This window comes from Oryzias melastigma, linkage group LG20, assembly GCF_002922805.2.
Source record: "Oryzias melastigma strain HK-1 linkage group LG20, ASM292280v2, whole genome shotgun sequence".
Lineage (NCBI taxonomy): Eukaryota > Metazoa > Chordata > Actinopteri > Beloniformes > Adrianichthyidae > Oryzias > Oryzias melastigma.
In genome coordinates, this window is record NC_050531.1 from 14,571,756 (window position 1) to 14,580,686 (window position 8,931).

Sequence of the window (8,931 nt, forward strand, 5' to 3'; positions counted from 1 at the left end):
ACTAAATAAACCTGCTGCACGTGGAACCATCTGTCTGCCTGTTTCGTGACAGCAAGGATTGTACTGATTTTGCAATTCCTCTTTCTTACTACATGTTTTAGTGAAACACCCACCAACATGTGTACGCAACTACCCGAAAAAAATGAATTTTTGACAAAATGAACTAAAAAGGATGAATGAAACACACATGTCGGGGTTATCCAAAGGAAGTTTTGAAATTATTATGGGGTGGCCACAGGTCCTACGGCTTGTATGTTTTGGCAAGCATGAAATTTGGTGACTTTTATATTTTTGCACAGTATGGGACAACTTCTGTTAGAGCACGCTAGTTTTTCGCAAAGACTTCTGGGAATATTTTAAAGATTCAACACATAAATTGTTGGCTCTAGCTTAACTAAACAACAGAACATATGATGCGAAAATATTGGAAATGTGGGTGTTTATTACAAAAAACATCAGTTGCTAAGAAAATCAAAAAATCTACTTTTGGCAATTCTTCCAAAAATTACATAGATCTGTTCAACTATAAAAAAAATATTTTTTCAAAATTACAACTAGGATGGACCTTGTAGGGCCTGTGGGCCATTCAATGCTGATCGTGGTCTTAATTTGTTTTTTTCTGCTGCCTTTTTATTAGGCCTTTAATTAGTATTGATGAATTTCACATTCTGTCCTTTCATTGCTTCTCATTTCCAGTTGGATCAACTCCACCATTCAGAGACACGGACAGGTTACCTTTGACTCACTGCTGCCCCTAGAGGCTGACCGCTTCATTGCAGCTCAGACTCTCTCAAAACTGCTTGGTCAGAAACTCCTCTTGTTCATTCAATCTTTAGATTTTTTTCTGTCTGTGGAACTTTTATTCCTAATTTATCAACAATTATCCTCACACTTTTCATTCTTTCTATGTTTTTGATTTTAGAAATTTTTTATTTAACTTCAAATACTAAAGTCTGCATATTTTCCTTGCGGTGGGGTTTTGTTTGGGCATGATTTGCGTCCATTTGTGGACCGTGGTGCTAACATGGAGCCTTTTCTCTCTCCAGAGCTGCTGTCAGACAAACAGGTGACCGTGTCTCAGTCTGAGCCCTACGCTGACATCCTCATAAACCCAGCAGAGCTCAGGATGTCTGCCTGAAAGACCAACACACTCCATGAATTCCCATTTATTCGTTCATGAATTTGCAAGTGATGTTTTAGCGGTTCTCTGTACGCACTTTTTTCAGACTTTTTCAGAAATATCTTCAGGTTTGTAATAAATACGGATTTGTTGTGTTCCACCTTTCAGATATTTTTAAAAATCCAAACATTCTCTTCAAATTCGCTGTTTGTTTATATGTTGTAAAATGGATTTTAAAATTGAATAATAGCTAACTTTTATTCAGAGTAGTGGAGTTTCCCTGTTTTTTTTATGTTTATACATGAATTAAAGATTTGTTGAAACACCCTTGATACATTGGAGTGTGCCCTCATATGATGAGAATGTGGGATTTGTGGGCACATCTGCAGAGAAAGTCCTGGTTCATGGCGGCTGTTGCTGCTTGTGCTGCAGAGAAGTGTACACAAATGTAAGGTGACAGGCGCAGGTTTATCTTCCTGCGTCTAACAGGAACAGATTGTGTGTTGCTGGCAGAAATCTTCCATCTGACCTTACGCCTCAGCAACTCTGCATATTTGAGGTGTTTTTGCTTGTTAAATGCACCAGCCGCTGGTGTTTGTTTGTGTGTGGATGGAGACCTATGTGGCACCTGGATGTGACCGAGAGGACTGAGCTGCAGAAATATCCTTCAAATCCTACAATGGTACTTTTTATTTTGCAGGGCTGTGCCAGAAAGAAAATAACACAATTATTGGAAACTTAAAAAAAAAATGAACATAGAGAGCATCTGCACTGGTAGACCTTAATGAGATAATGCATAGCAAAATTAATCCCATATGTGGTGCAAATTTAAACCTGTAAAGCCCAGAAAATGGCAAAAACAAAGATGTTTTTTTAAAATTCATGTCATTTTTTTATATGATATAGATTTTATTAATTATGATATGTCGGAGGATTTGGTAAGTTTTTAATTACAAAAATGTCAGTTAAAAATGCAAAAATATTTACATAAATGTTCAGGGAAAAGTGCCTTATTTCAAATTTGATTCAAATATTTTTAACATGGTGTAACTGTAGTATAAATAATTAATTATGAACAAATTTTACATTATTTTCATTCAGAAGACCAGCATTTTAAAAAATGAATAACACTTGATGAGTTATTCTCACCATAAGGTTTTAAAAATTAGCAAATATTTTTCCTGAAAAAAAATATTTTATTGAGTCAGCCATTTTGAAATGAGCAGGAAATGCCTTTCTACTGCCCCTAATGGAAAGATGGTGCACTACAGGGCAGAAAACAATAGTTTTTTTAAGGAAAGTTGGGATCAAATCAATGAGATATGGAGCTCAGAATATGGAATTGGGTTAAAATGTGTTTGTCAGCGCTGTAAATTATTTAAGAATGCCAGAGTAAAATGAAATAAACCCATCAGTTACATTTCTTTTACATCTTCTCAACAGTTAGCGCATTGAAAACATCCTCCAGTTGTTACCAAACACAGCAAGGGTGGCCACCACCCACACTGTTCTCCATCCCTGGAACATAAATGTGAGGATGACTTCACTGTGTTTACAGAGCTGCTGGGGTCACAGGTCGGTTAGAACAGAGGGAGGTGAAATGTCTGCTAAAAAATAGGCCAAACTACAGCAAAAATACATATTGGAAGTAACTGTCAAAGATTTGTGGTGTTTTGCACATACTGGGGTCATGGAAAATCATGCTGCATGCACTTAAGAGAACAACTTAATAATGTGACACAAAGGTGAAAGCCTCATAAATCAGAGTTCACCCCAACAGGAATGAGAGCACAGACGACTTGCTATTGATAAGCAGATGTGTCACCTCACTCCCGGTCATTCATCTGCTGTTCAACTTGAGGTGAACTGCTGACATTTACCATGAAATAAATGAAATCATTTAAGTTAAAGATCCTTCAAAGCACATGTTAGCTAAATTTTCTGTGAAGCCACATCCACACAGGCAGCATCCGTCCATCAGCTCTGACAGTCTAATAATAAAGCTAACATGTAAGCGACACATTGCTCACATTCACATCGGCTGCTTATATCAGGCAGGAGAGCAGGTCTTCCTGCATCACTCTTTGACAGGGCTCTTATCGGAGGAAGGCAGAGCTCGGAACGATCGGCGCCTACAGGATCAAGCTGGGAACATCAGTCATTGAGAATCAACAAACAAAAGAGAATAGGTGTTTGTTTTTTAACTCCAGTGAGCTAGTATGGGAGCAGATGACAAAAAGACGTTTGAGGAAGGAGAGGAGAAAATCAACGAAGAAGCTAAAAATCCAGCAGGAAGGGGGCTCTGTGGTCCAAACAGCGTCTTGATCCGAGTAGAAGTGGACCGAGATGTTCCCATGGCTGTAGCTCTACCCATTGAGCTGCAGGCGGACCCCACACACCAGCGCTTTCCCTTTCTGGACACCACACTCGCTGACCTGGGCATCCAAGAGTGAGTCTTAAAAGTTCATTTAAAGGATTTTTACAAAAAACAAAAAAAAAAAATCTAAAAAACTTGTGCAGATCAGAAGTGAAGGAGAGGATTGTGTGGGTCGACACCACAAAGACGCAGGTGAAGAACAAAGCAGGGAAGCTAAAGGAGAAGGAGGTCACCATTTTGGAGGTTTGTAAATGTATGTTTTAGGAGTGAAATCAGAGGATTTGCTGACTTTTTGTGGCTTCAGGTGCGCGTGAAAGCCCAGAAACCTGGAGACAAACAGCTGCAGGAGGTGTTGTACAGCACCGAGGCTCACACCGATCGCTCCTTCTGCCGCACAGGGATGAACATTCAGCCCTGGAAACAAAGACACGCAGGTCTGGCTTGTTCCATCATTAAGATTCCCAAATGCGTCCTTGTGACCCGCCATTAGCTCAGAGGTCACGTATTTGACAGGAGTGTGAGACGGATGCAGATCACAGGAGGGTGAGAAATACTTGGGGAAATAAAATTCCACTCGTCACACTGAGAAAACATGTTTTCCAGAACACAAATGACAGTTTTCCGTCTGTTAACACAACTTTTCTCCATCAGGAAAGGACGGACTTGTGGAGATGACGTTGGGCTTAACCAAGAACCAGCCCGACTCCACTGAAGCTCAGGAGCATCGGAGGATCTAAGGGAGCATCTGAATCACCATCCTCTAGCAGGGTTAAGATCATTTGTGTTATTTCACATGTCAGCAAGACTAACAAAAAGGTCCAAAAGCCATAAAAAAAGCAGACATGACACAAGCTTGAAGTCTGTATTTATTCATGGCCTCCACATTGTCATTTTCTTTTGTACAATTAAGTGAAGAAACATTTAAAATGTGTCAAAGAAACATTAAACAAACCTGAAAAATATTACCTGCTTTTATATAAACTTTAATAATATAATTCATGTTCAAGCCTGTCTATATGTTTTATTTTAATAGATGTTTGTCTATGTGTTGCTGAGCTCCTTTTTGTCTTTTTGAGTGGGAAAAGAGTTTTAAATAAACAGTATTTTCTATTTCAGTGAGTCAGAGCAACATTTGTTAGAACTCAAAACACTCCAAACAGTGGCAGAAACATAAAATTCAAAGATGTTTAGAATTAGAAAACATTTCAGTAGATCCAGATGTTCACTCCAACATTAAGTGGCTGTTACAAACTTCACAGCAAAATATAGAACTATTAAAAATAATGAAATATCAACAAAAACTGAACATTTAAAGAATATAAATTATAATACTGAGAGCCAGAACTGATGAGTGTATGAACTTTAATGGAAACGCTGCTCAGATCGTTTGTTAAAATGCTGAATTTGAACGCTTTGTTTCCCACCGTCACGGCTGGCGGCGGCGTTGAGGGGAGGGGTGTGTTGGGGCTATGAGGCACTGACGGCTGCGCCGAGTTTGGTCTGCTGCTCTGCAGGAAGGAAGGCCGTTGCTGCTTGGAAGGCTGCACTGTGGTTCTGGGCAAACTCTTTGATCAGCACAACCAACATGCTTTTTGTTTCTGGAGAGGGGAGAGTCCAAGTGTCAGGTGAAAATAAAATCTTTATGTAGGTCAAACATGAAGATTTACGTTTTTTTTTTCTCTTTTTACCTTCATCCACATCTTTGTGGCCAGCAGCATGACTGGAAGCAGCAACTATGGGCTTCATTAACTCCACAATCTACCAAAAAAAAATGATTCTTTTGTAAGTGTCACTCAAATACATCAAATCCTGCACACAGTTAATGCTGAGAGTCAACACTTTGCACTGTACCATGTCAGGACTGTGTTTGTAGAGCATAATCAGGCACTTGAAGACCGTCTTATACTCCTCCATATCCTCTTGGAGAGGCAGACGGTCAACCAGAGCCGGCAGAACCTGTCAGACAGAGCAGACAGATTATCCAATGAAAACTATTTATGAAGACAATTATCTGTGAAAGGACAAACCTGCTTCAGAGGAACAGCACTGATGTTGCTCATTATCATCCTGCAGAGGGCGCCGCACAGGTTATCAATAACCCTCCGATCGGACTCCTTCACCAGCATGTTAGAAAACACTGACAGCATGGTGGGGTAGTCTCTGGTGGACATTGCTAAGGATTGGCTTTCATTATATTTTTTCCATAATGCTCATTCCACACAGCAACGCATTAAGATGAGGATACGACACGACGATGGGTCCAGCCGCCTCAGCCAGGCATCCCAGAGCAAACACGCTGTTGTTGCGAACCTCAGCATCGCTGTCCTTCACCCCAGCCACCAGAACAGGAAGCAAGCGGTTGGACAGTCGGCCCGCCACGCCTCGACCTCCAGGTGCACTCGAGAGAGCGTGGAGGATTTCCCCGATGGTGCCGATCGAAAAACTCCGGTCCGCCACAGTGCATGAGGATTTCTAGAGAGATCAATTCAAATTTATTCATGAAGCACTTTTCATGCAGCAGCTCCATAAAGTGCTTTGACTTTTAAAACCGTTAAAAATAAAATTATAAAAACACTCCTGACTCTTTAAACCCAAGAAAAAAGGGGACATAAAATGAATAAACTCAAAGTAAATAGAAATAAACCGACCAGCAGAAACAAATCATTTCAACAATGGACTTTTTTTCCACGTTAAAAAAAAAATGTATTGATCAGCACTTTATACAAATATAAATCTACAGAAGCTGATTTTATGCTCTACTGCAACACCAAATAAGACAAAATATCGGATACATAATATAGTTTTGATGCACACTTACAGCTTTGCTCATGATGAGAGGGAGCAGATCATTGAGAAAAGGAGCAAACTGGTCGGCAGGAACTGAAGAAGCCAGTAATGGAATCCCCTCCCCTGCAAACTCCTGCAGCATGGCATCAAACTCAGCCTGAAGCACATAACATTTCAAACTATGAACACGAGGAATAGCTGCAGCACACCCAAACAGACAGTCCTCGTGTCTTTTTAACCCCGTCAAGTCTGAATTTATTTCCAGCCATGAAAAAAACACGTATGCTTGGAGATGAAGTGGTTTGATGCATCTTTGGATCAATAGGCATCAATGGGTTAACATTAAAATGAACTAAAAATTCGGTGAGTGATATCTGTGAATGATCTGCTGCACCTGTTGGTCTTCATCATCAATGTCATCAGGATCACATCCCTGACAAGGAGTCTGATCAGGAAAAAAGGAAACCAGTTTTAACATCTTTGACTCAAAGTGTTTTTTTTGATGTCATGCTCTTGAAATGAAAGGTTCTGCCCGTCGCTCCTCCCTCACCTTCTTTGTGAGGACCTCCCGAATGACGCCGCAGATCTCTTTCAGGTAGGAAGGGTTTTTAAAAACCTCCCCCTTGCAGGATTTGATGACATCGTTCATGGATTCCAGGACTCCCATCACAACCTGGCGCTCCAAGTCTGCTCGCACCGTTTCCACAAAGCAAGGAATCACTACATTCAGTAATTTCAAGAGGGCTGAAACACAAAATGTTTTGTTTTAATAATACAATCTCCAGAAGGAATTCATAAAGATTTATATAACTAGTTGCTGATCTCTAGTTCACCAGAAAGCCTCCAACTGGAGCTGGCATTACCCTGGTGGTTGGCCTCAGAGGGATTTTCTGTCCACACTTTGTGCTGAGCTCGACAAAACTGCCCCAATGCCCCCAGCGCGGCCCTGCGGATGTCCTCGTGGGGGAACTTTGGGAGGCAAAACACACATTTAGAGTGTAAATCATCACAGAGTGGCTGCACATGGCAAAGACTCACAAGAACACTCAAACATTGAGGAATCAAAGAGCTGTCATGTGACACCTCAGGAGGATCTGTCGCTCCAACGTAATCTTTTGGATTATATTTAGTTTCCACAATAATAATCTCATAACATGTAAAATCATTAGTAGTGACAGAAGTCAAAGCTAACACGATGATATGATGAATGTTAACACTGCTTAGTGTCAAAATCTTTGACATTGAATCTGCATTAATGTCCATCTCTGCTTATCAGCACTTTTTTTAATCATTGTGTTTGACTGGCTGTGGTCTGACCCTCAATGGTTTAGTAAATAGAGGCAGACTTACATCTCTCAGCTCATAAACCTGCTGGAAGCTGGACTCTAAGAAGGGCTGGAAGGCAACTCTGTCAGAGGAGGCAAGAGCAACTATAAGATCACAAAAGACAACCTGATGACCAGAGGACCAGGTTTAGATCAACTGAGACAATCCTTCAGTAAACAAAGAAGTAAGGGAATAGTAGTGCAGTGATCCCTCACTGTATTGTGCTTCACCTTTTGCACTTTTGCTGTATAGTGGATTTTTTTCAGGGCAACTTTGCTTCCTTCAATTTTTATATAATTAATGGTGTTCTGCGCTCTGATTGGCTGAATGTAGACATTGTCAATCAGTCTCTTCCATATCGTGTCTCCTGAACAGAATGCGTTCAGTTTGCTAATTTACATTTATTAGATTTTGTTGTCATTTTAGAGTTTAAACAGGAGAGAAAAGTGAAAACGTTGATATTTGTCTGAGAAAAGTGTATAAAGTGTGTAGTGAGAGCCTTAAGCATCTGTAATTCTACTTTGCAGATTTCACCTATAGCAGAATATTTTTAGAATGTAACCTCACAATACAAAGGAACACTGTAAAACTATATTAATGTGAAAAAAAACACTTTCTGAAGATTATGAAAATGTTTTAAAAATGCTGTGAAAGATTGTGTGTGAAGGTTACCCAGTGCTGAAAGCAATCTCTCCCAGCGCTTCGCAAGCGTCCTCCTTCTCGTCCATGTACGCATTTTCCACATTAAACCTGAGAGTGTAACTTAGGTTTAGAGACAACAGAGTTTTGGTAAAAAAAAATAGTTTTTGAGAGAAACAAAATACCCTGTAGCATCCACAACGTCAGTTTTTGGCTCTGAAAGGTCTTCAACGTCTTTCTCCTCTTCTGTGTCATCTTCATCATCGTCGTCATCCAGCAGAACAAAGTTCTTGTCCTCTTCAAGGTGTGGCTAAAACAACAAGAAAGAAACAGATGTAAATATTCTTTAGTGTGAATGAATAAAAAAAGCTCTGCGTTTGGTGTTTACCGTGACGCCCTCGGTGGACTTCAGGGCGAGCAGCATCACGGTGGTGATGGCGGTCAGATGGGGAGTTATGGATTCAGGGCAGATGGTGGATACAGCAGAATACAGACTGTACCTGTGGAGAAAAGACAGAAGAGGAGACAAGATTACAATCAAGGAATTCAGCATGAGGGGTGGGCATCTGCAAATGATCAAATGTAATCTAAAGGGTGTTTTAATTTAGCAATAGCATTTTAACAAAATGCGTTTTTGAGTTTGTTTACTTACGGGGAATATTTAACCAATTTTTTTTCCCAG

General features: G+C 40.2%; 3 protein-coding genes across 3 annotated transcripts in view; 2 read left to right on the plus strand and 1 right to left on the minus strand.

Annotated features, from left to right (window-relative positions):
• rec8b (REC8 meiotic recombination protein b) overlaps positions 1 to 1,454 on the plus strand; it is a 12,026-nt gene extending 10,572 nt beyond the window's left edge. The window contains exons 17-18 of the mRNA XM_024280534.1: positions 697 to 803; positions 1,047 to 1,454. Of these exons, the coding sequence (XP_024136302.1) occupies positions 697 to 803; positions 1,047 to 1,138 (199 nt within the window). The 3' untranslated portion in view covers positions 1,139 to 1,454. The remainder of the gene's footprint in view (positions 1 to 696; positions 804 to 1,046) is intronic.
• A 1,590-nt stretch (positions 1,455 to 3,044) lies between these two features.
• si:ch211-196f5.2 (uncharacterized protein LOC556372 homolog) lies at positions 3,045 to 4,798 on the plus strand. Its single transcript, XM_036217466.1, has 4 exons — positions 3,045 to 3,569; positions 3,641 to 3,740; positions 3,802 to 3,931; positions 4,149 to 4,798. Exons 1-4 carry the CDS (start codon positions 3,340 to 3,342, stop codon positions 4,232 to 4,234), a joined length of 546 nt encoding a protein of 181 aa, XP_036073359.1. The 5' UTR covers positions 3,045 to 3,339; the 3' UTR covers positions 4,235 to 4,798.
• ipo4 (importin 4) overlaps positions 4,346 to 8,931 on the minus strand; it is an 11,348-nt gene continuing 6,762 nt past the window's right edge. Inside the window, exons 19-30 of the mRNA XM_024280562.2 lie at positions 8,435 to 8,559; positions 8,283 to 8,360; positions 7,635 to 7,692; positions 7,148 to 7,253; positions 6,835 to 7,028; positions 6,679 to 6,729; positions 6,316 to 6,441; positions 5,743 to 5,969; positions 5,525 to 5,657; positions 5,349 to 5,453; positions 5,186 to 5,255; positions 4,346 to 5,095 (exon numbers count right to left, since the gene is read on the minus strand). Coding sequence (XP_024136330.1) covers positions 4,965 to 5,095; positions 5,186 to 5,255; positions 5,349 to 5,453; positions 5,525 to 5,657; positions 5,743 to 5,969; positions 6,316 to 6,441; positions 6,679 to 6,729; positions 6,835 to 7,028; positions 7,148 to 7,253; positions 7,635 to 7,692; positions 8,283 to 8,360; positions 8,435 to 8,559 — 1,404 coding nt within the window. The 3' untranslated portion in view covers positions 4,346 to 4,964. The remainder of the gene's footprint in view (positions 5,096 to 5,185; positions 5,256 to 5,348; positions 5,454 to 5,524; positions 5,658 to 5,742; positions 5,970 to 6,315; positions 6,442 to 6,678; positions 6,730 to 6,834; positions 7,029 to 7,147; positions 7,254 to 7,634; positions 7,693 to 8,282; positions 8,361 to 8,434; positions 8,560 to 8,931) is intronic.

Coding starts and splice junctions, on each gene's coding strand:
- si:ch211-196f5.2 (XM_036217466.1), top strand. CDS start 3,340: ATGGGAGCAGATGACAAAAAGACGTTTGAGGAAGGAGAGGAGAAAATC. Junction 3,570..3,640: donor GCTGACCTGGGCATCCAAGA/GTGAGTCTTAAA, acceptor AAACTTGTGCAG/ATCAGAAGTGAAGGAGAGGA. Junction 3,932..4,148: donor CTGGAAACAAAGACACGCAG/GTCTGGCTTGTT, acceptor TTTCTCCATCAG/GAAAGGACGGACTTGTGGAG.